General features: G+C 47.9%; 8 protein-coding genes across 8 annotated transcripts; 4 read left to right on the forward strand and 4 right to left on the reverse strand.

Annotated features, from left to right (window-relative positions):
- Nucleotides 1-368: 368 nt before the first annotated feature.
- N7469_009293 (RNA recognition motif domain-containing protein) lies at nt 369-1,600 on the reverse strand (the record flags this gene model as incomplete). The annotated part of the gene is made up of 4 exons (XM_056648211.1): nt 369-856; nt 925-1,280; nt 1,349-1,499; nt 1,564-1,600. The coding sequence occupies 4 exons, from the start codon at nt 1,598-1,600 to the stop codon at nt 369-371; spliced, it is 1,032 nt and encodes a 343-aa protein (XP_056497976.1).
- Nucleotides 1,601-2,144: 544 nt separating this feature from the next.
- Nucleotides 2,145-5,534, reverse strand: N7469_009294 (putative PHD finger domain protein; the record flags this gene model as incomplete). Its single annotated transcript, XM_056648212.1, has 3 exons — nt 2,145-3,036; nt 3,099-4,581; nt 4,640-5,534. The coding sequence occupies 3 exons, from the start codon at nt 5,532-5,534 to the stop codon at nt 2,145-2,147; spliced, it is 3,270 nt and encodes a 1,089-aa protein (XP_056497977.1).
- Nucleotides 5,535-5,975: 441 nt separating this feature from the next.
- N7469_009295 (uncharacterized protein) lies at nt 5,976-6,625 on the forward strand (the record flags this gene model as incomplete). Its single annotated transcript, XM_056648213.1, has 5 exons — nt 5,976-5,992; nt 6,070-6,251; nt 6,317-6,325; nt 6,393-6,470; nt 6,534-6,625. 5 exons carry the CDS (start codon nt 5,976-5,978, stop codon nt 6,623-6,625), a joined length of 378 nt encoding a protein of 125 aa, XP_056497978.1.
- A 596-nt stretch (nt 6,626-7,221) lies between these two features.
- N7469_009296 (N(6)-L-threonylcarbamoyladenine synthase family protein) lies at nt 7,222-9,853 on the reverse strand (the record flags this gene model as incomplete). The annotated part of the gene is made up of 3 exons (XM_056648214.1): nt 7,222-8,536; nt 8,603-8,635; nt 9,477-9,853. 3 exons carry the CDS (start codon nt 9,851-9,853, stop codon nt 7,222-7,224), a joined length of 1,725 nt encoding a protein of 574 aa, XP_056497979.1.
- Nucleotides 9,854-11,564: 1,711 nt separating this feature from the next.
- On the forward strand, nt 11,565-12,789 carry N7469_009297 (phosphatase PAP2 family protein; the record flags this gene model as incomplete). The annotated part of the gene is given in 3 exon segments (XM_056648215.1): nt 11,565-11,950; nt 12,069-12,281; nt 12,295-12,789. 3 exon segments carry the CDS (start codon nt 11,591-11,593, stop codon nt 12,787-12,789), a joined length of 1,068 nt encoding a protein of 355 aa, XP_056497980.1. The 5' UTR covers nt 11,565-11,590.
- A 1,299-nt stretch (nt 12,790-14,088) lies between these two features.
- On the forward strand, nt 14,089-16,416 carry N7469_009298 (citrin; the record flags this gene model as incomplete). Its single annotated transcript, XM_056648216.1, has 4 exons — nt 14,089-14,265; nt 14,387-15,568; nt 15,650-15,812; nt 15,866-16,416. 4 exons carry the CDS (start codon nt 14,089-14,091, stop codon nt 16,414-16,416), a joined length of 2,073 nt encoding a protein of 690 aa, XP_056497981.1.
- Nucleotides 16,417-17,160: 744 nt separating this feature from the next.
- On the reverse strand, nt 17,161-17,837 carry N7469_009299 (DUF5321 domain-containing protein; the record flags this gene model as incomplete). The annotated part of the gene is made up of 2 exons (XM_056648217.1): nt 17,161-17,345; nt 17,402-17,837. The coding sequence occupies 2 exons, from the start codon at nt 17,835-17,837 to the stop codon at nt 17,161-17,163; spliced, it is 621 nt and encodes a 206-aa protein (XP_056497982.1).
- A 296-nt stretch (nt 17,838-18,133) lies between these two features.
- Nucleotides 18,134-24,392, forward strand: N7469_009300 (C50 family peptidase; the record flags this gene model as incomplete). The annotated part of the gene is made up of 2 exons (XM_056648218.1): nt 18,134-22,766; nt 22,828-24,392. The coding sequence occupies 2 exons, from the start codon at nt 18,134-18,136 to the stop codon at nt 24,390-24,392; spliced, it is 6,198 nt and encodes a 2,065-aa protein (XP_056497983.1).
- Between the last annotated feature and the right edge of the window lie 314 nt (nt 24,393-24,706).

Genomic DNA, 24,706 nt, shown 5'->3' on the forward strand with positions numbered 1-24,706 from the left:
AAAAAGAGACATATCATCGAGCGATCGAAAAGATGACGACAGGAATGACCGATAAAGAGTTGTCGAGTCAGTCACAAGAGAAGGCCGATGACGCTCCGAATATTTGTTGAGACGTGACGTGAAAGCAGAGAGAAAAACACAAAATAAAGACGTTGCTCGAGGCCCGTCGCTCAAACCCCACATTAAAACAATTTAAGAAAGAGGAAAAAGGGGAAAAGGGAGGAGGGAGAGAGAGAGAGGGGAAAGGGACAGGGGCAGGGACGGAGTAAGGAAATAGGTAGTGGAAAACATTCAGCCATCAAGGAGGTTAGAAGGAAGTCAAGTCTCCCTTAGTCCCTTTTGTTTTTTTTTCTGCATGAGGGCATACATTACCTGCTACCATAGCGCTCATCACCCCGACCTTCGTAGGAACGGCCAGCGTAGGCATCACCACCGCTACCACGCGGCTCACGAGGAGGAGCATCGTAGGCAGGAGGGTTGGCATCACGGTCGTAGTAGCCACGGCCACCACCAGCGTCATCTCCACCAGCGGCAGCACCGCCACCACCACCTCCACGGCGATCATCACCACGGCGGTCATCACGGCTGTAGCGATCGTAACGGTCAGGGCCACCACCACCGCCACGGTAGCCGTAATCGTCACGGGAGCCACGGCGGTAATCACGGTCACCGTAGTCGCGACCACCACGGTAGTCACCACGGCCATAGTCACGGCCATAGTCACGGCGATCGTTGTAGGAGTCATAGCGACCATAGCGATAGTAATCATCGTCACCACGGCGACGCCAGTTACCTCCACCGGGACCGCGGCGGTCATCATAACGGTCACCACGTCGAGGGGGGCCACGGCCATCATCTAAATTCACGATGAGTGGATGATACGAGAAGAAGAATAACAATGATAATAAGAGAATGAAAGCTTACCACGCTTGGGAGGACCGAAGTACTTTCCAGGAGTAGGAGTACGAGGACGGCTACGACGAGCCTTCTCAATGCTGAGAGTACGACCCTCAATGACTTCACCCTGAAGACCCTCCTTGGCAGCATCAGCCTGTTCGCCACTGCTCATATTGACGAAACCAAAGCCACGAGATTCCTTGGTGTGCGGGTCAACCATGATAGAGCAGTTATCGACATCACCATATTTCTCGAAGAGACGCGAGATATCGGACTCTGTGAGACGCGGGTGGATGCCGGTGACAAAGAGGTTGGAGCCAGTGTTCTGCGCACCCTCCTCCTCTTCTTCCTCGACGAGGTGAGCAGGTTTGTGGCGCATGGGACTGGAAGAGTTAGAAGGATTCTGATGAATGGATTGATTTATTAAGCTAGAATGGATCTTAAAACTTACCGGTCACGCTCACGCTCACGCTCACGCTCACCACCTCGCTCACGTTCATCGGGGCGAGCTGGGGAGCGGCTACGGCTGCGAGCGCGGTCGCGGTCGGGCCGGGGCTCATCGCGAGGAGAGGCGCTGCGGTCGCGCTCGTACCGGGGCTCATCTGTTTAAGAGGATTAGAGAAGGTGATTAATTAAGAGAATGATGGTTATAGAGATGATAATTACCGGCGTAACGGCCGTTGTCGTTTTCGTAGTCAGCCATGGTTAGATGGAAGGATGAAATGGAGAAAGGAGGAAGAAGAGAAATCGGAGCTGATAAGAAAAGTCCGGGCGGAGAGCGGAGAGTGTCGAGTCAGCAATTTACAGCGACACATTCTACTATACTATGTATGTAATGTATGTATGTATGCATATATGGATCACTTCTTTGTTGATTAATTGATTGATTAATTATTCTATTAATTATTTCATTCTCTTTCATTTTGTTTATTTCACTTTAATTTCTTGGTTTTTATTTGATTTGATTCATTTTGATTTTGTGGATTTGTTAACAAAGAACAGTTAGGGGTGTAGCACAAAGCAAGGCGCCAAGGCACTAACTCTACCCTACTTACTTCTACGCGATCCTCTACTAATGTACTACCTACTGTACTACTGTACTATATACATAGTAGGCTCATGGAACGCTATCAGATCAATGAATATGAATCTCTTATAATCCCATATGTAATCTTGCCATAGCAATAGCAACATAAAATACTCAAGAACTCCACCCACGCCGAATGCTCGTACAATTAATAGATAGATCACTTCCGTCCACGACGAGTACGTCGAACTTGTTGAGACTTATTGGCTGAACCAGTACCAGTACCAGTACCAGATCCAGCCGATACTTTCTTTGAATCCTGGTCCCCCTCCTCCTCAACCAAATCTTTCAATTCATCCTCGTCCAGTTCGCTTAATTCCTCACTCATGCCGCGCATCACATCCCGGCCCGTCCACCGTTCCTCGTGAATGGTTGTTCCCGTAGGATCAAAGGGCTGCATGTACCATTGGATACCACCCTGAGCCAATGGAAGTCGCTGGTCTTCATCTGTCAACACTGGAGTTGGGTGCCGACGGTAGAAGAGGCCTCTTTGTGGTTTAGCTTCGTCCGTTAATCCGGAACCAGCGCCATTCTCGTCTGTAGGAACCACTTCTTTGTCGACGGGTGCATCGGCAATCTCGGACTTGTCAGGGGCCTCTGCCCCGTCTGTGGCTGTAGTCGTAGGTTCAACACCCTCCATGGCTTCGAATTTTGTCTCAGACGGGCCAATATCAAATTCCGTGTCGCCCTCAGGTTCGGCGGACAATACGCTGTGGTCGAGGATTACATCGAGCTCCTTAAGCTCTTTTTCGAATGGCTTCCGATTAAGTTCGCTCTCCTTTCGAATCGCGTCTTCCAGGGCTGGCTGAATAGCTTTGATGATTCGTTTGGCTAGTTTTCTCTTCTCGCGTTGTTCGAGACTTAGTTCTGGGGCGCGTCCACTGATCTGAGCCTGCAGTTCAGCTGTATCGCCAGCAGGTCCGACTCCAATCTCCGACGTAAAGAGACTGGCCAGGTCTGCACTAAATGATGCGACAGATGGGTAGAATCGTTCATTCAATCGCTTCCGTATTGACTGTAACCCGGCTGCGAATACACCTTTCCCATCCAAACTAGATTAACGTTTAAGTTAGCAGGATGAAAATACGAGAAAGTCGGGGTAAAGTCCACTCACACTTGCGCCTTTTCCAAGATTGGTCTTAACAATGGGAAGATAGGGAAATAGACAAGGTCGACTATACTGCGAAGCATCTCCGCGTCTTTCAGTTTTTCCCTTTCGCGTTTCTTCACCTCGTCACACAGCATCCTGAGACGATCGAGGTCTTTGTAAAGCCATTCTCCAAATTCCTTCCGTCGTGTAAGACGCTTGTAACCAGTGACACCCATAGCAACATAATCTCGTCGAGTCATTTCCATGGAAGAAAATGTTTCCAGCTGAAGTTGAAGCCTCTTCAGTAACGCCGCACCTCTTCTGGCCTCGCGTTTGAGAGTCCAATATTTGCAAGCTTCCTCCGCATATTGTTTTCTCCCACGTACTGTAAACCGTGCAAGGGCCGCCACCACGGAATTAAGAACAACCTGAGGGACGACTGGAGCACCCGATGGTAATTTCCAAATGGTCCTCTGAGGTCGTTTCCGCTTATTTCCTCCCAGCGTAAGAGTGATCCGAGGGGTGTTGGCTCGCTCGCTTTCTTCTGGCACGAAAGAGGATCCAAGTGATAGAGCCGCAGCTTGGCTATCTCCCCACCTTTTGCCCTGCATCGTGGTGCGGTAGTAATCAATGGCATCTGCGGTAGCAATGTCGGTACCATGCTCTAATCTCCAGTCATCGGGCACATGTTTGTCACAGAATGCCTTAAGCAAATGCGAATCCATGAGCCCATGGCCGATCTTCATTTTCAAGTATAGTTGAGCCCGGCGTGCGCATGAGACGTGAAACGCAACAAAGCAGTTCTTGTTGCTACATTGGATCGATGCGCCCATTCTCTGCTTGCAAATGTAACAGTTGAGTTTCCAGCGACTCTTAGGCACCTTTTCCACGTCTGTGACAGGTTCCATCAGAGAAGGATTACCAATCGAGACTTCGGGAATCCAGATTGAACACAGTAAATGTGCCCATTTCGATGAGGTAGTTTGTTTGAAGGCACCTTCGGTATTAGGACAGAAGATACAGTTTGTCGATCCTCTTCCTAGAAGCTGGCATTTACGGCACAGCCACTGTCCCTCTGGGATAAACGGAACTCCGTAGCACTCTTGATGAACTGCCAGGTCACAGCCATCACAGAATACAATTGCATTGGAGTTCTCACAGTCTCCATCATCACAAATTGCGCATTTGCTATCCTGATCTTCTCCAGGTCCAGCAGTCTCCCCGTTTACTGCAGCCGCAGAGCTGGATCGTGGCCTATGTGTTTGAGGGGGTTTCGGGTTTGGTTTTGGAATCCGCTTTTCGAGCGCATGCCATTCCTTCTCGATTTTTGTCATGGTGATTTCAAATATTGCGGGCTTGATTGGTTCTAGTTGATCATCGCGACGCTTCGCGTTCAAGTCTTCCAGCCATTTCTCGTCTTGTTCGTCCATATCATATTCGACGCGGCCAGTTGTCGCGTTCACATCGCCTTCCGCCACAGCGGGCTGGATCACGTCCATATCATCCTCTTGGGCCCCCCTCGGTCATACGAATGAAGCGCCGATCGTGTCGAAGAAACAAATCACTTTCTTGGTAACCCACATTGGCCATCGTGCGGTCAACATAGTTCTGCTGTCCAATCCCCTTTTGCTCGTAGAACGTGAACGGGTCTCGTAGTCGGAATGATGGTTTCGGGAGCGTCAATCTCTCTCGAGGGTTCGGTCCTGGGGGTGGGATAATCTTAGGTCCTTGCTGTGCCATTAAAGCATTGAGAATAGCCTCTGGGCGACGTGGCGGGCGACCAGGTCTGCGCTTGAAAGGAGCTGGGGACGCAGATTCATTGACTTGTGAAGCTGGTGTCCCCGACGGATCTTGACCATTGATACCATTTATTGACCCCGAGACGAGATTACTGCCCGTAGTCTCAACGGTATCGACCTCTTTGGCCGTGAAAACAGCTAATCGGCCATCGATGTCCAAGTCCGGATGGAACTCCTCCCATCCCCGCTCCTCCCGCGGCTTATATCCGTCTCCTTGTTGTAAAGCCAATGCGGCGGCTGTAGATGAGGTGAAACGACCGCGATTTTGAGACTTGTCTCGTCTGGGGCGCATTACAGATGGGGGTGTTGTCGGTACAGGGGGAGGTGGCGGAGGGGCATGAAATGGTAGATCGAGGTCACGTTTTCGTGCGCCGGAGGAAGGGCGGCGTGGAGTGGTAGTGACTTTCTTCTTAGGGGTGGTGGTTGTTTGTGTTTGTGCTGATGTAGTAGTAGTAGTTGTTGGTGGTGGTGGTAACGGTGGATGTGTTCCTTGCGAGACTTCAACCTCGATGAATCTTCCTCCTCCTCCGGGTCCACCGGGGACGTATTTGCGCTTCTTTAAAGGAGGGCCTTCGGGAGAGTGAACTGTTTGGCGCGAACTTCTAAAAGATGATTTTGGTTGAGCCCTCGATGATCTACCTGTGACGGAGTGTCTAGACATCGGGGCCATTCTTCATTTCAACATGCGATCCCGTTTGTTGATCGTCACCTTGGAATTGGGGAATGCCAATCAGACACGTCCAGTCGCGTTCAGGGGCGGGTTCCAGCTAGGGGGGACCGTAATTTGTAGTGACAGGTATTCAAACCACGCAAGGTTCTTCAAATGACCAGACACGGCATTCATGCAAGTAGTTTCCTCAAACCAGTGTCAAGTAAGTAAACCCTTCTTTTTGGGATGGAATGTTTTTGATATCTTCAATCCTCAACTTTCACCCCCCCCAAAAAAAGGCGGAGACGTCCGTGCTGAAGAGTGTTGTCTGCCTGAGGTGTCAATATCAACGACAGAAACGCGCACAGCTTCCCCGCATACTCTTTGGACCTTCCTTTTTTTCTGTCTTTTGCGTTGCAGCCAACTACTACAGTATTTCCATTTGCCGCAATCATGAGTGGTGATGATAGGTATGTATTTTATGATTGGACTATTTATCTTAGTTTGTCTTTGTTGGTGGGATTCAGCTAACTCCCATTGGTTTTAGATGGCACCGTGGGCCTAGTCGCCAATCGTCGCAACGACAATCCGGCAATCGTGAACGATCGGGAGGTCAAGGAGGTGGCCGAGGTGGAAACCCTGCTTGGAACAATTCGAACCCCGTACAAGATCAACATGTTCCGGTGAAGGGATTCAATGCTGGAGAGGCCAAGAACTTGTTGAAGAAGGGTGCGTGACCAGCGTGGACATAGTAATGATGAGACTGAAAGCTAACCAATGGCAATGTGATTCAGGTCCTGGAGGTAAATTAATACCATATCGCTATACCCTCCTTTGGAACGAATCGTTCAATCTAACTCATCACCACAGATTCAAAAGCCGCTGTGTACAAGCCCACCGGCAAGGATGGCAATAACCAGAAATCGGGAGGTCCATGGGGCTCGAAGGGTACGTTAGCGCTTGACTCTAGCCACTCACTCTGTTTAACAACATCCACTCATACTTTCATAGCCAACACAATGGCAAACGGAAAGGATTTCTTCGTCGAGCTTCGAAAACAGGTTGCTTCTCTCCAACGAAGTGGCCCTCCCGTCGGTGGATGATCAATTCTTCCTTCCCCGCTTTCTCACTTGTCTTTGTTATTCTTTATTTCCTTCTTTTGTGTGTGTGTATGTGTGTGTTTGTTTGTTCTTTTTGTTACTTGTTGTTCTTGTAGCCTTTTTGCATACTATACCAGTCATAGGCTAGGTTCATTTTGCACGGGTTAGAGTGGCGCATCATCGATACCCTACTGTGGAGGAGGCTCGGATAGGAAGGTCAATATAGGTCTGGCCTTTTGTTACATTTGCATCGGCGTCTTGATTTGTATGGGTCTGCTATTCTGTGCTTCTGCATGTAGCGTCAATAAAATAGATTGGTTGTCCAGAGAACTCCAGTTCTCTATACTAGTAACAATAGCGGTAGTACTACTACTTCCCTAGTAGAAAAATGTTATATTCAAGATTACTATATCGACCACTCAAGTCACGCACTATTGCACCAGTATGAGAACTCCATTATTGATAGACTAGCCTTCGCATGTAGGACTGCTGCATTCCCATATTAATGCAAGGTTGCATTGTGCAGAGCTGGGTATCCTTATTCTAATATACATACTAATATACACTCTAATTTACAATGATATGATACACAAACCCTTCTAGTGTTTGGACACTGCGTCAGCATGAACCCATCCAACCGGCCCCAAAACTCCCCCATCCTCAGCCTCAGGATCAAGCGTCCACTTCCGTAAAGCACGACAACTCAAATCAGTCTTCCAACCAGCCTCAAACATCTCAATCCCAGCCCACCCAATCATAGCAGCATTATCAGTACACAAATTAGGCGGCGGAGCAACAATCTCAACATCTTCAAACCCACGCACATCCAGAAACGACCGTAAAACTGCCATCAAAAACTTATTGGCCGCCACCCCACCACTAACAACAACAGTCTTGGTTTCCTCTTCGTCCATAGAAGTCCTCCTCAACGCCTCAAGTGCAATAATCGTCCTCGAAGCAAGATGTTCAAAACAAACTCTCATAGCCTCCCTCCCCAGTTCAACCCGTTCATCGGAAGAAATACTCTCCCGACCTTTGACAATCTTATTCACCATACTAGCAATAGAAGAGAAACTCAACTGCAAAGCCCTCGTATTAGCAAATGGCGTCGTAACACTCCATCCATATGGACTGTGCCTCTTAATAACTTCCTCCCCTCGATTCTGAGGTGGCCGATACCCAGCAAAGTCAACTGCGCCATTCGGAAAAACGAAGTCTTCCAATGTCTTCCCGTACATGGTATTCTTCGCGTTCTGGAGTAATTCCGGTGGTAAGATTTCCCGTGCACTTTTATCCAGCGCTTCGCCAATCGCTATGTCCTCGCTTGACGCCATAATCTTATGATCAACAAGAGACTTGGAATGAACCAGTATCGAATGGCCGCCAGAAACGAGGATCGAGAGAAATGGGAAGGATGGTGTATTCGTGTCTGAATGCGAATTCCTCGTTGAAGTTGTCTCTTGCTTCTTTTCTTGTCCTTCTACCCCCGATGATAAACTCGAGACAAGTCGTGGCGTCAAAAGATGTGCTTGCATATGATGAACTCCGATCAGTGGGATTTGCCACGCGACAGAGAGCGCTTTACCCGTATCCAATCCAACAGATAGATTCGATCGCATCCCTGGTCCCCGTGTAGCGGATATGAAATCCGGTCTGCGATGTAGACTCCCATCAGCGAGGTTGATTATTGACGTACTTCCTCTTTCTCCTTCATTTTTCGGGGCAGGAAGGGAGCTTAGAGCTTTGTTGACTAAATTCGCGAGACTTGCTTGATGGGACTCCAGTGCGAGGATTGGGTGAATTCCTCGATGCGCGCGTGAGTCGGCGGTTATGTTTTCTAAGAAGTGGATTGTGGATTTGCTTGAGGTAGATGATATATTTTCTTTTTCGACGATGGCAACGGAGGTATCATCACTAATAGAAAAGAAAAAGATTAGTCTTTTCTTTCGCAATTAAAATAATATTGTTGAAGTTGCGTACCATGACGTCTCGATCGCGAGCGTGAGGAGTCCTCTGTGACATCTTAGTGTATTGAGATTCGTTCTTGTCGATGCAGAAGAAAGGCGCAAAGTGCGCGCTGAGGCTAATATTGAGAACATTGAGGATTCATTCGAGTTGGTTGATGAGTTGGCTTGCGAAAAAAGATGGGAGATGCACGGGCCATTCTAGCCCTGAAAGGCTGCCCTAAATAAATCAGTATACAACGTGAAAAAAAAATGTAGCATAAGTTTGAAGCAGAATACTGACCGCTTTTACATACCGCCTTCTGATTAGACTATCCTTCCTAGGGTTTTGATACGTAGAAAGAGCGGCAGAAAGAAAGGTAGTTTCAAACTAATGATTACTGCACCGTAGATGTATGAATTACAAGATTTTGCTACCATTAGAATGGAGTAGATTTACTGAAAAGACCTTTAGTATCTAGTAGTGTATAAGTAAGGTGCAAATCACCGTCGCATTGATTAAAGAGTGGCTTGGTTAAACTAGTTCATCAATCGGAGGCCCATCAACGTCATTAATATAATCATCTCCAACGAAAAGAATCATCTTGAACTCTTAATCCTCACGTGGAATCTTTCAATAAGCGATCCAATTCACCTGTACAAGGGATCGGCATTTCTGGTGATAGGAGTGCAGTTACAGTGTAAACCACATCCCGATGTCCTCCTAGTACTACTAGGAGGACGGCGATTCCTCTGTGGTAACTTGTCGTATCCAAGATGCCAGTGTTTCTCTCGAGTCCGTATTTGTTCACTATAGTATATTGGCTTCGTAGCCGGCAGACCCATTTATCGTCCATGGCTATGGCGAGGTGCTCTGCCGGTGTCAAGCATCCTGACAAGATCCCCTTCACTCGCGTACTATCCAACGACGTTCTTCGCGGCTAATCTTCGTATGTGTACCATAGTACTCATCCGGATTCTCAATCGGCGTCACGCAATGTACAGTCGGGGTACCCTGGAACTGAATGTGCTTCTTGGCAACACCGGTTCGAGACACGGGCGCCTTTTTGAGAATGCTCTTCGATGAGCAGGAGTTGGAGTAGTTGTATGATGGTACTTGCAGGGAAGAAAATCTTTTGGCTGTTGGGCTTGCGGCGGACACTGGCGAAAGCGGAGTGCGAGGGACTTGAAGACTGGGAGATCTGAGAGATAGTGTTGGGCGAGGAGTACTTTGAGTAGCGGCGATGCTCACAGTGAGCTTTGGCTTGACGGATCGAGCGGCGTACATGTTTGCGGTGGATAAGTGAAAGTTTGTTGAGATGAGAAAAGGTTTCAAGAATATATGTTGATTTTTCTTTTATGACTTTTCTTTTTCTTTTGTCGTACAAGGTAAACTTTGATCAACAAAGATTACTGGGGAAGTAGAGATGATAATTATTGACGTAGAGTAGATAGACTGATAATAAAAAATGAAATCGTCTGGACCAGCCAAAACGAAGCGTGTGACGAAAATAGAACAAGAAAAAAAAATAGAGAAAACTTCAAACAACAAATATGCAGGGAGAGAAGGGAGAGGATGAGGGGGATGTGGGCGGCTATTATACTTAGAAGCAGTCTCCATCCGGTGGGGAGTTCATAACCAACCATCATCCTCCATCTACGCGCCGCTCTCTCATGCACCACCCCAGCACTATCACCTCACTCGTCACAACTTAGTCCAACTTTGTGGCAATTTCTGTCGATCTTCAGCCAATTATACCAGCAATTGGTAGGAAGGAGCTTACTCTTAGACCTCGAAATGTGTGATCGGGCGTGATATCCCAGCATACGATGCAGCTTTGCCATCCTCAGGCACACCCCGCCCTCTTTTCTTCAGAATGAAGGCTAGAAATCACAACACGGATGAAAGACCAGCCTTCGTGGTGGAAGCGGCCTGCAGCCTGATCACTTGCCATCACTGTTTATTCCGATTGTTGATATCTGAGTGGACGTGCGATAAACCTTGTGTCCAAGAGGCATCAGATCACACAATGAATTATGCAAGTAACCTTCCTACACTAGGCAAAGTTTGATCAGCAGTGAGGATTGTTGATTCTGGAGTAAGAACCGAGCACCCTGTACAAAGTAACCATACATTACATTTCATCCATGATTGTTGATCTCGTAGGGCCGTAGGGCAGAGGCAAGTGGAGCCATGATCTTCCTGAGGCACCTTGGGAACAGGTTTCACCGACCTACAGACTTTCCAAAATCAGTGTACAAGTGGGTAATTATTACCATTACTATTTGATAGCATGTTCGTGAGAATCAACTCCTGGTAACTCCTGATTCAAATGTCCGGTATCTCTTTAATAGGAGACAATATCTGGCCTGACCGACCGGTTTATGATTCTCATTATTGAGACTAGCTACTTCCAACGAAAGAGGCTGATTGACATTCAGATAGCCCTATCTTAGGAATTAAATTCTCATATAAAGAAGATAGGTATCCTTGCCTTGCTATTATTCTCTACATTACGAGTCGTCATTTGTAAACACGTGGTCATCATGCCCATGATGAGGTGCTATATTTATATACTTCGTTCAGACACTATATACATTTCCAACCAGCCAACTGGCATGAATTTGTTAGTATCGCCCGTACAGAGCTGCATATCCACCCCACGTCCACTGTCACTGAAGCACTACACATCATGTGTACTATGTAATATAATGAGCTCAAGCTGCGTGGATCTCGGATCGGAGCTCGGTGACGAGTGGATTCGTCTGCGTGGAAGACCAGGCTACCACTTCCGGGGTAGCCGGCAGGGCTGTCCAGTATCTGAGATGAGACTTGTATCTTCCCCATTTCTTTGTTTCGCAGTAAGAAGCTCGACATTTCCGATTTCAGTAGGTAATTAATCGTCAACAATCATTTGAGTCTCTTTTCTTTCTTGCTTTTTGTTATATCATGATACAGTATGGGATTATTGAAGAGCATACTTGAACCTCTTGGTTAGTCACTCGATTATCTGCCCAATCTGGAATGATTGTCTGGTCCTACATCACTCTAGTATTTCTGAAGTCGATCTGGGACATTCCTTCATCCAAATGTTTGGGAAAAAAAATCGAACTGGTTCTAAATTTCATAGTTATCGCTGCAATCTTTACACTTGGTACTTGGGTGAATCGCAAAGATGTCCCATGGTACGATGATATTCGTGCACCTTTGTTGATACCCAGTGATACGCATACTCGAGAGAATCCATTGGAAGCAAATACCAGTGTCCCTGCGGAAAGAGACTCGGAAATTCCATCTAAGAAACGAAGACGAAATATTCAAACGCGGATTTTAGCTCGATTTCCTTTTTTCTTGGAAATCTTGTACTGGCTACTGATTTATTGGGTAAGTAAGATCCAACCAACTTGACCTTTTCGCTGCGAGTATCCTGTCAAGGATTAGGCTGAGGGTTGTGGTACACTAGTTAGTGTATGGATATCCTCGATCCCGCTGATCAGTGTAGATCTACCAAGGCGCCCGAGCCATCTCCGCACGCATAATTGCCGGTCACGATGATATCTTCGAGAAAGCCGAACACCATGCTATCCAAGTCCTGTTGCTGGAGCACCTCATACATATCGATATCGAATTACGAGTTCAACAATTCGTCTTAAGAAAAGTCCCTTGGTTAATGAAAGCCCTCGCCCAAATCTATTACTCGCATATCGTCCTGGGCGTCGCATTTCTAGTCTACTGCTATACATTCCTTTTCGCGAACTCAATACAAGCGAATTCGACGAACCCTCGCCCTTGAAAATATTCTTGCTTTTATACTCCTTTCTCTTTGGCGATGCGCGCCTCCACGCCTTTTACCTGAAGAGTTTGGGTTCATCGACGTATTGCATGACTCGCGATCTGGATCTGCGTGGACGCAGAATAAATTCCAGTTAACTATTGCCGCGATGCCGTCGTTACATTTTGGAAATTCGGTGCTTATTGCGCTTTGTTTGGGGAGGTTTAGTCCGCATATGGTGTTGAGCTGCGTGGTGCTTGTTTGGCCTATTTTGATGGGGGTGACTGTTGTTGCGACGGCGAATCATTTTGTGTTAGACATGGTGGTTGGAGTGATTGTTATTGCGGTTGCGTATTGGTTGAATAGGGGGATGTTGACTTTGAAGCCATTGGAGAGCATGTTGTTTCGATTTTGTCGATTGGAGGTGGAGGCGGAGATTGGAGAGAGCTGATGAAGTGGGAGTGTAGGGGAGGTGGGTAGGATCGACGGTTGAATATTCCAGCTGGTAGCTATTAAAACGCTCATCATATGCTCACCATATATACTGACATATATACTCACATATGTAAATTTCTCTATTTACTCTCATCGCATCGGGCGGTCATCCCCGATAATGACTGAAATAGGCAGGTTTACGCGCGGGGGCAAATATGCCTCGGTTTGATCTCGATATATTAAATATACATAATAATGATTATATCTGTAAAAACTAATATAAATCAAATGGCGGTTTTATCTTCACTTTAAACTGCAGGTAAACGTACTGTAGTCTATTCCAGAGTACCTACAGTACTCTGGTATAATCCCCAGAACTTGTGATGAAATGCGGAGAGCGGAGTTGAGCCGAGATCGGGGCGTCTCCAACTAATCAGCGTTTCTCCTCAAAAGCGAAAGTCTCCAATTTTTTTTTCTTCGAAGTACACAAAACAGTAATTTTCCCCAAGACCCGCCATTGCCTCCGCACAAACTCGGAGACTCACGGGAGTCGCACGGGGTTCACTTTGCTTTTTTGGAATTTGCTGTTCATGTGAGTTGGCTCGGGCCCGGTTTCACCCTTTCGGAGGACTTCTTCCGTACAGTCGACAATATGTATTGGACCAGATGAATTGGCTACCGTGGTTACAGAGATAGGGGGATAAAAGTATCATATTTATAGTATCGATTCACATGCAGTATACAATTGTCTATTTTTTTTTTTTAAATAGAAGAGCATGTATATTGAGAGTCACTGTGTAGACCACATTCATTTAGCCCTGTAGAATGCGGAGACTCCGGGGGTATCGGGACTAACACCGATCGCTCACCGGAGGCACAATGTGCGGATGTACACAGGTACGCCAGGTACACACCCACACGCAGTTTACACTGTGTACACGAGGTACACACGGGGCGGTGAAAATTTCATACTCGCGTGGCCAAACAGTGGCGATTAATGGGATGAGTAGAATCCAGTACAGTAATACTATTCCAGTATTTTATTGTAGTAAAGAAGTAGTCAATTAAATTGATTAATTATATATTCACCATAATTCTGTGCTAGGAGTAACTATACAATTTTGTATGTGCTGACTGATTATCGTCGGCGGGTTCATTCCTTCTTGACTCAACCCCGTCTCCACTCCTCGACCTTCCTTCAAGCCCACATCTTCCCCCCTTCTCCTCTCTCCCAATCTTGTGTGGTGGATTTTCGCATTTCGGGTTGCCCCTGTCAAATCGAAAAGAAATATCTTCCTATTGATTCGGTGACACAATGGCAAGCATTAAGGAAACCGTCAAGGAGACGCTGGTCGGCATCACAGAGGAGCCTCAGCTGTCGCACCAAGCCCGTTCCAACTTCCTGCGTCATGCGCAGAGAGATGAGAAGGGTGAGCTCTATATGACCGAGAACGACTTCATCAATGCCGTGGCTCCTAGGCAAGAAGATTATGTGAGTCTCTTCTTTTGATCCCAACCTCCCGCTCCGGGCCCTTGTTTTGTTTGACGTGCAGCTTATACGGCTCCTGCGCCGATCCGAGGACTGCTTTGCTGATCTGTTCTCTCCGCACTAGCACAAAATCAAGCGCGAACAATATGGCATTCTCTTTCGCGTTGCTGATCGACGGAGAACCGGCAAATTGAACCTGTCCGACTGGGCTACCTTCGAAAACCTCCTTGCGAAGCCCGATGCTGAGTACGAGATTGCGTTCCGTTTGTTCGACCTGGAAGGCAATGGTACCGTTAGCTTTGATACCGTGCAAGGACTGTATAATATGAACAAGAGTGCTGAGAGTATTCCCTTCGACTGGAACTCAGAATGGGCCTCCCTGTATACAGGACGCACCAAGTCTCGTCACGACATGACTTACCCGCAGTTCGCCCAAATGCTGCGTGGTCTGCAGGGTGAGCGTATCCGCCAAGCCTTCCACATTTTCGACAAGGACGGTGATGGCTATATTGAGCCGGAGGATTTCCAGCGCATTATTCTTGAGACTTCTAAGCACAAGTTGTCAGACCATGTTTTGGAGAACTTGCCTTCTCTGTGCAACATCTCGACTAGCAACAAGATTTCTTATGCCAACGTTCGGGCTTTCCAAAACATTATGCGCGAGATGGATATCATTGATCTGATTGTTCGCGAAGCTACTAAGAAGAGCACCGATGGCAAGATCACTCGCTCAGACTTCTTGAACGAGGCGGCTCGTGTGACGCGGTTCTCTCTTTTCACCCCCATGGAGGCTGACATTCTGTTCCATTTCGCCGGTCTGGATGCCCCATCGGGTCGCCTGTCCCAGAAAGATTTTGCAAAGGTCATTGATGCTTCATGGCGCATCCCCGTTGCTGTTGCTGGTCAGGCTGCTTCTGAAGTCGCGGCAAAGACAACAACTTTCCTCCACAGTGTTTTGGAGTCCGCACATCACTTTGCTCTGGGAAGTTTGGCTGGTGCTTTTGGTGCTTTCATGGTCTACCCCATTGATCTGGTTAAGACCCGTATGCAGAACCAGCGTTCCACTCGCCCCGGTGAGCGGCTATACAACAACTCGATCGATTGTGCGAAGAAGGTCATCCGTAACGAGGGTTTCACTGGCTTGTACTCTGGTGTTATTCCTCAATTGATTGGTGTCGCTCCCGAGAAGGCCATCAAGCTGACTGTCAACGACCTGGTCCGTGGGTATTTTACCGATAAGGATACCAAGAGGATCTGGACTCCTGCTGAAGTCCTTGCTGGTGGTACCGCTGGTGCCTGTCAAGTGGTAAGTTAGAAACTTTATAAATGCGAAATCGATATCTCCCGAGGTCTTGTTACACATGCTGATCTCACGCCTTTTCTATAGGTCTTCACCAACCCTCTCGAGATTGTTAAGATTCGTCTGCAAGTCCAGGGCGAGATCGCTAAGAACGTCGAGGGTGTTCCTCGCCGCTCAGCACTCTGGATTGTGAAGAACCTGGGTTTGGTTGGTCTGTACAAGGGAGCTAGTGCCTGTCTCCTGCGTGATGGTAAGAAAGCTCACCTATTCCTCACAATTGAATGATATCTGACTCGAAAATAGTTCCCTTCTCCGCAATTTATTTCCCCACATATGCGCACTTGAAGAGCGACTTCTTCGGCGAAACTCCCACCAACAAGCTCGGCGTTGTCCAGCTTCTTACCGCCGGTGCCATCGCCGGTATGCCCGCGGCCTACCTGACCACACCTTGCGATGTCATTAAGACTCGTCTGCAGGTTGAAGCTCGCAAGGGTGAGACTAAGTACACCAGTCTGCGTCACTGTGCTAGCACCGTCTGGAAGGAGGAGGGTCTCCAGGCCTTTTTCAAGGGCGGACCCGCCCGAATTCTGCGCTCATCGCCGCAGTTCGGTTTCACCTTGGCCGCCTACGAGGTTCTTCAGAAGATGTTGCCCATGCCTGGCACCCAAGAAGACATCACTCCTAGCGGCCAGGTTGAACCCGGCGTTGGTCTACAGGGAGCCAAAGCACCCCTCCCTTATCTGCGATCAAGGAACGCTCTGAAGCTCATCCTCGACTTGGACCAGAACATCGGCCGAGTGCAGGTCCCTCTTCCTGAACACTGGCCCAAGATCATGCAGGGCTCCAAGCAGTGAATTCGATCATAGTTTTGATAAGCGATGAGTTTCATTTTCGACCGTGTTCCCTCCGCACTTTTTCGTGATATCTTGGCCCAATTTAGCATTTTTCTCATTTGACCAATTTTGGTTTATTTTCTTTGATCTTTCTTTTAGATCAATTTGCCTGCTATTTCCGTTTGTTTTTATTTTCTTTGCCCCTCCCCAAAAGGATATCTGACATGATTGGATTGGACGAGCGATGTCCTCCAGTTGGATGATCTCCCCTTGTGATTCTCCCGTGGGCTGGTATCTACCGGTATGCATTGTATCAACAATAGATAGAAGTTGGAAAGGAAGTGTCGAGGTCATAGAATGGGGTTGTTTGCCATGGGTCTTCCCTACATGCTTTGACTTTCTATATAGCCTGCGGGCGTGGTATTTGGTTTTCGACTCGTGCACAGCATTCGCCAATGCGATGAGTTGTGTATAGTACTAGATCTAGAGCAGATAGAATCGGACTTCCTGTTCAAGGCTGATCTTTCATTTACCATTGGGACAATTGATGTATGCTCAACGCAAGTATATACATGAATCTTGCATTCGGCGCGTTCATTCTGATACGCGGGTATCTTTGACATATCATGGACAACCCTGGGCATTGAGCGCCTTAGGTAGTCCATGAAAGGCCAGGGCGGTATGGAATAATAGTACATTGATCGCTTCAATCCGGCTGAAATAACCCATAATCGAGACATGCTAGACGAGGCCCCGAGCAGAACCCTAAAAGAATCTAGTTTTCCGAGGTCCCTGCGATTGGGTCTTCGTCTCCTCTGCACTCGGTGTCGCTACAGACTCCTTTACCTGTACCTTTGAACCCTCAGTATCCGTACCCTTCTGATCTTGAGCAGAATCCTTCTTATCCTTCCGATGCCACAGCGAATCCTCCTCTTCAATCTCTCGCAAAACTACCATCAAATTAGCACTTGATCTCAAATCCCTCATAAATGTGGCAGACACATACCCTCTTCCCATTCCTTCTCCCTCGCTTCATCGCCAGTCCCCAATAACTTCTCCACATCAACCTTCTCCCCACTCTTCACCCGCTCAATGACCTCTTTCAATAACTCGATCTTTGCATCCGTTGTGCGCCGGTATGCCGCGTAGTCGTTTTTCAATGTCAACATGCGAATGGCTTGTGATCCGATGAGCGTGAATATAATTATGTAGAATGTTGCTGGATTCCATTCCTTTGACTTTGTTTCGCGTGGCTTTCGGTGGCGGATAAATCGTGGTATCATCGCTGTCCATACTGATGTGTCTGCGATCTTTGGCAATCGGTCCGAGGTGGCATAATTTCGTGATGGGCCTGAGCACCGGGTAGATAGAATCGAATGTCTGGATGACGACAGTAATGACCGGCTCAGCCCAACCGGCCGTAAACGAAATGGAATAGCCATGGTTTGGATGTATTGAGGAAGACTGCTCGAAGTAGTCGGAAACGCCGCGGACAAACGAACCTTGAATGTTTCTGCCATCGCACACCGCCTCTCGTGTCTATAGAACGACTAACCATATACAGTTAGGTTCTGTTGTTGCTCCGACAACGCGCGATTCTTTGGAGTCCACACGCTGCCAATCCAGCGCGTTGTGCAGCGGTGATATCACACTTTCAAAGGAGCCGCGAGAGCTGTCTCAGCTTCACTTCACCTCAATCGATGAGGACGGTCTTGCTGTACATTTCAGAGTATTCAGCATGGCGGTAACCGTCTTACCAATGAACACACTCAGCGAGTCTGTTAAACAAGCCATTCGGTCCACAACAACATGTTCCGATTCAACCGTTTTATCCCTCCAAACCCTCCTCCGCGGAAGCAGTACAGTCACCGAGAAACAAGCTCGAAAGTCTACGAAATCAAGTAAAGAAGCCAATACCTCGACGAGGACGAGGACGACGAGGACCAAAACAAAGACCGCCGATCCCATACACGCGATTGCTGAGCAGGATGTGGGTGGATTGTCGATGCAGGAGAAACTTGTTCTTGCGACAGAGGTTTTTAATGGCACGTTAAAGTCTCTTACGGATGCGGTTAAGGTTCCGGTCTCGAAACGGGTGCCTGTCTCTGATACGGCTTCCAGTATATCTGGGAGGAGTGGTGCGACTACCGTGGACTCGGGGATATATTCTACGGCAGAGTGTGCGAGACTTGCACTTTGTACGCTGCGGACTTTGAAGAGTGATGGGATGCAGGATCTGCCGATGCAGCTTGAGCAAGGGGTATGCGTTTTAGCGGGGAAGTTGATTTCCTTGGGACTTAATGATATGGCGATTAAAGAACTTCGAGGGTTAAAGAGGAGGATTCAGGCATTTCTTGACGGGAAAAATGGGAGCAAAGTTGATTCAGATGAGGCTTCGTCTAAAGAGAAGACTTGTGATCTTTTGAGAATTTCGAATCTTGGAGATAACTTGTCTATTTATGGGTTGTTGGTTTCTTATCAGTCGAATGTTATGAGGTTACTTGTTGCGGAGAAGCGAGTTTCAACGATGACAAAGTTGTGTGCTTTGCTACAAGTTTCTGAGTCTAGCAGTCCGGCTCAGATTATCGTTTCCGCGATGAAACTTGGTGCTTTGTCCGGTGATAAAGCTGCGATTCAACTTCAACTTTTGTCTAATACGGTTCTATCATTGTCCTCCGGGAAAACGTCAGCGAATGAAGAATCTTCGACGAAAGACTCCATCAACCCACTTACAAATTTAACGCTTCAATTGCTGTCTCTCGAAATTCGATCTTTGGGATGGAAAGTGTCTGGTCATGTTTGCGATGAGGGGAAGGAAATGTTTGAGCCTTTGCTTCGTTTTCTCGGGAACTTTTCTCACCGCACTAAGGGTGTTGAGAAATCAGAATTTTCGACGGTTTATAAGGCTATTTCTCGGATTCAAATGACAATGGCTGAGGTCAAAAAGAAGTCTCTAGACGGGAAAGATTTGAATCTCGGGGCGCGGATCGTGACGGTTCTTGGCCAACTTGCTCTGGATGCGGGCTGCTTTGATGAGTCTTTGAAGTTATTCTCACAGGCCATTACACCATTTACGACATCTCAGAGCCTTTCTCTCGCTACCGTCCGGTGTAAGATTGCCTCGGTACACTTTCAAGCGCTCAAAAGCTCGACGAAGTATCTTGACGGAGCCTTAAAATCAACTTCTGAAGCTACTGAATCTCTCGGGTTACAGCTCAGAGGAAGCGCTGCAGATCTGGACGAGTTACTCGTTGAAGCTGCGCGACTGAAGAAATTCGCCCTGGCTTGGTTCGGTGATGCGATGACGAAGAAATTGAAGAGCGATTCCGAGAAAAATAAAGTCGCCTGTCAAATAAGAGAGTATCTGCAAGCCTTCCTCCGATTTCTTCGGCGATATGTCGGACGACCTCCAGCAGAAGATACCGAGGAGAAAGAGAGGGAAATGTTCAAGAATCGTATCTCCATGTCCAAGAGCTTCATACTTGCTGCCGTGGACTCGGCCATTGCGGTTGGGAAACTCTCTATCATGACACAGCGCCCACCTTGGGAAGAAATGCTTCCTATCTTGACAGATGCACACCGGCTCCTCTCCAGCGTTGAAGCCGCTACTGACCCAGAAATAGACGAGGCTCTGATAGACGGTGTTGGGATGGGTCTCGTGAAACTCTCTAATCTTTTTTGGTCTCGATATATTAAGGAAAAAGAAGCCGGACAAGGCTACCGCGAACTAATCCCACTCCTCCGACACTCAACCTCGCTTCTCTCAACCTGTTCTCCATCTCACAGGACTACAGCCTTTGCTGCGCTAAAATTCGAGAGGACGGCTCACCTCTACCTGGAGGGGAACATGAATGGCGACGCTGAAAAGGCTTTTCGTCAGTCTATCGCCGAGTATATTGACACGGGTGTCTTGGAACAACTTGACGATAGCTATATCGGGAGTCTTTCAGGTTCAGCCAAATTGGATCCGCAAAGTCCCGGTTTCATGCTCAATCGTGTTCTTACCGGATTGTTGAAGGTCAATCTCCGCAGTAAGGGATCAAGGTCTTCGTTCATATATGATGACAGCGAACTCGTTATGGAGGCAAGAGGACTTCTTCTCGAATGGCAGATGAGCCTTCTCTTCGATCTCCACAACTACTCTTCTAGTGAAGATGGTTTCCGCTCAATGCTTGGCTCGATTATATCCACTCTTCTTGGTATCTACTCGCCTGATACCCACCCAGTTCGCCATGGTCGATTCATTCTTTCAGTTCTCCGATTCCTCCTCGAGCATCCCAGCGCCTTGGATTCCGATATGACCGAGAAAATATTGGAAGAAGCAAATCAGGATCTGGAGCGCGTGGGTCGTATTTGCCAAGACAAAGACCTATCACCTTTTGCTACTCATTTGACAAACTCACTGCAGGTCATCATCGGTTTTCATGGAGGCAAGATGGATGCGGGCGAACTTGATGATGCGCTCGCCTCATGGAGCTCAATGATTCGACAATGCACCGATTGGGAGTCTTTACTCGGCTGCGTCCATGATCCCGAGTACTGGGTCCTTCAACTCAAGGCTCTTGTGGACTATGCAGAAATACACGGGCTTTGGAAAGCCCAGCTCAATTCGCTGGAGCTTATTCTTCGTGCCGCGGAGATTCAAAAATCTGGTGATCTTTCAGATGCTATTATCATTCTGTCTCGTCTTGTACTGCAGCACTGCCAGCTCGGTCACTGTCGAAAGGCTGGTAATCTTCTGTCCCGCGGCGAGCAGTATCTTTCTCAACGCAAAGTTTCCTCACTAGCTACGATTTCGTTCAAATTGGCTCGTGTTGAACATCTCCTTGAGTTGGGAGATATCAGCAAAGCCTCGACGACATTTAACGCGGCGAAGGCACTTTATGAACGAACTCAGAAATCCGATGAGCTCACTGGTCTATCGGTCCTTGCTAAGATCTCATGGGAGCGACTGGTTGCAGATGCTGCTTTTGTCCAATCTCGACTTTCGACTGCGCAGGGGTTAATGACAAACGCTCTGTATTTTGCCAAACTCTCTGTTCGACTTAATTGCCGGATCTGGGGGAAGGTCGAGCGTCTAGCTCAGAAGAAAAAGGACAAGTCGCTGCCTGCAGCTGAAAGTTCTGATATGGATGCTGTTGCTGAGGGAGTTGCCAAGCTTGACCTATCTCAGAACGAGGTTTCACCGGATGCCTCAACGACCTATATACAAGGTGCCCCATTTTGGCCGCATCTTGGCTCGCATCATACCTGTTTGTTGAACCTCGCGACCTTGTCGGCTCATCATGGTCTCTTCCAAGATGCCATTTACTATGGAGAGCAGGCGTTGAAGATTGACAAGACTCTTGATGCAAATGTTCGACTTGTTGCTGCGCAGACTCAGCTTGGTTGCTACAGGACTATTGGTGGGCATCTGGTTGAGGGTCAAGAACTTCTCATTGCGGCATCAGAGTCATCAATGCAACTTCCAACTAGTATTGAGACTGTTTCTCTACAGATGGCCCTCGCCTCCCTGTACAAGGTGCAAGGTAAACACGAGAAAGCCTTCCGATTGCTTCAGGAGGCTGATAAGATTGTCACCTCTATCATCTCCTCCGATACTATTAGTATCCAAGAAGCACCAAATGTGACAGCACTGGAGGAGAAAATGGAAAAGTTGCAAGTGCGGACGACTCGTCGGGCCCAAGCAGCAGCAACACCCACCTCAACGGCGACAGCAACTGGCCGACGAACTCGATCAGCAAGCTCAGCGGCATCTGCTACCACAACAACCAGGAGAACACCGACTCCCAAGACACCGCGCCCTGAATCTGAAGTCCAGTCACAGTCTTTGATGAGATTGAAAGGTGATATACTGCGACAACAGGCAGACTGTCTCCGTGCCCTACGTGATTTCGATCGCTCGGCGCGCACTCTCACCGAGGCTCGACAATTCGCAACTGGCCGCGAAAGCAAGGTTTCTCTAGAAATTGGAGAAAGCGAACATCTTCTTGCAGATGCCATTCGTAAATTCGCCAGTCATGCAGTCTACTGCGTCCTACCGGAATCCACAATTTCCCTTCCTTCTCTCAAAACGCCGACGAAGGGGGAAGATTCGAGTGCACCAGCAGTGAAGCCCGCCGCCACAAGGAGAACTAGGGCCCCGGCAAAGGGAACTCGTGTTAAAAGCCAGAAAGCAAGTGAAGATTTCACTATGATGCTTTCTAAAGCTAGTGACTGTCTCACCAGTGTATTTGCCGATGCTACGGTCCTGGGCTCTACTCTCGAAAGTCATGCTGCTTCTCGGCTCATGAGTAGGATATCAATGCTTTCTCATGCAACTAGCCCTGGGGATCCTACGACTTTGGTCCAATCACCCGCAAATATGAATGGTAAGTTTTCATGGTCTTTATCGTATTCCATCGAGGATGAAAAGTCTAATGCATAGCGTAGAAATTGGTCGTGTTGGTGCGTTTGCCCGTGAGCGTATGGCTATCGACTTCGATCGAAAGCTTGTCGATTATGCAGATCCACTGCTTTGGCCGACATCGACACCATCGACCACGGAGATGGATGAGAAGATTTGTTCCAACTTTGCTGAGCGCTATATTGACATTCTGCCTGAAAATTGGAATGTCCTCTCCCTGTCTCTCAGCGCGGATCAAACTGAGTTTGTAGTGTCGCGCCTTCAGAAGAACCGATCGCCATTTCTTCTGCGACTTCCTCTACGCAGAGGGTCGGAAGATGACGAGGAAGAACAATTTACTTTTGAAGATGGCAAGGGCGAAATGCAAGAACTCATCAAGTTGGCCAATGAAAGTGCTCACGCTGCTAAGTTGCAGACGGATAAGCAAATGAAGAAGGAATGGTGGAAGAATCGGGAAGCTCTCGATCGTCGGATGGAGAGTCTTTTGCAGAATGTTGAGAATGTTTGGTTTGGAGGCTTCCGTGGTGTATTCTCGCCACTTCCACGAGATAGTACTGCATTGTCTCGCTTTGCAGTATCATTCTCGGGAATCCTCGAGAAACATCTGCCCTCCCGTCAGAAAGGGAACAAGGCCGCTTCCGCAACGCCTCGACTCACTCTCCACCAGAATGTCCTTGAATTATTCATCGGGCTTAGGGATCTCGAGCAACAAGAAGAACCTGAGGATACGCTAATGGATCTACTTTATTTCGTGGTCGACATTCTCCAATTCCAAGGCGAACGCAATGCTTATGATGAAATCGACTTCGATATGATGGTTGTCGACACCTTGGATGCCTTGCGAGGATATCACGAAGCTGCCAAGGATGAACTTGCTTCTCAACCTCCCAGCCACACGGTGCTCGTCCTAGACAAAGCCCTCCATTTATTCCCGTGGGAATCCATTCCCTGCTTACAAGGCTATCCCGTCTGCCGCGTCCCGTCATTAGAATGTCTCCGCGAACGCGTCGTTCAATTCCGTCCCTCTGCATCCGGTACCATTCTAGACCGATCATCAGGTTCCTACATCCTCAATCCAACGGGTGATCTGAAAACCACGCAAGAGACCTTCGAAAAGGGTCTGGCTAGTCAAAAGAGCTGGACTGGAACAAGCAAGCGTGAGCCCTCCGAAGAGGAGTTCCGCACAGCCCTCGAATCAAAGGATCTATTCCTGTATTTTGGACACGGGAGTGGCGCGCAGTATATTCGCGGTCGCACTGTGAAACGATTGACGAAATGTGCTGTTGCTTTCCTAATGGGATGTAGTAGTGGTACGCTGACGGAAGCGGGCGAGTACGAGCCTTATGGGACACCGATGAATTATCTTCAAGCGGGGAGTCCGGCTCTCGTGGCAACATTATGGGATGTCACGGATAAAGATATTGATCGATTTTCCACGTCCGCGTTCGAGTCTTGGGGTTTGTTGGGAACTGCATCGCATGATGATGTTGGGTTGGACAGTGCCATCGCTGGGGCGAGAAGTTCTTGCGTATTGAAGTATCTGAATGGTGCTGCGCCGGTTGTTTATGGTGTACCTGTGTTTTTGAAATGAGTACCTTGATGATGGGATTCTGTTACCCTTTTCGTATATATCATGGCTTTGTCGAGTTCTCCACTGTGGGCAGCCTCTGGATTCGTTTTTGGTCATCGGCAGGCGTTCCGATATCATTTAGCACTGGCAGTACAGCATTGCACGGAGTTAGGGTATTCTAATTGATTGGACTTTCTCAATAGTAGCGATGGCTTCCATTTTGTAGACTTGCTATGTTATAAAATCTAAATACCGGGTCAATATATTGTTGAATACCCCCTAATATCACGCATTTCCTGATATCATCCGGTCCGTCCGAAGTGGAGATCCCCTCA

Source organism: Penicillium citrinum (assembly GCF_028827155.1).
Source record: "Penicillium citrinum strain IBT 23319 chromosome Unknown utg000008l:1.0-2707905.0:1.0-2709502.0, whole genome shotgun sequence".
NCBI classification, from domain to species: Eukaryota; Fungi; Ascomycota; class Eurotiomycetes; order Eurotiales; family Aspergillaceae; genus Penicillium; species Penicillium citrinum.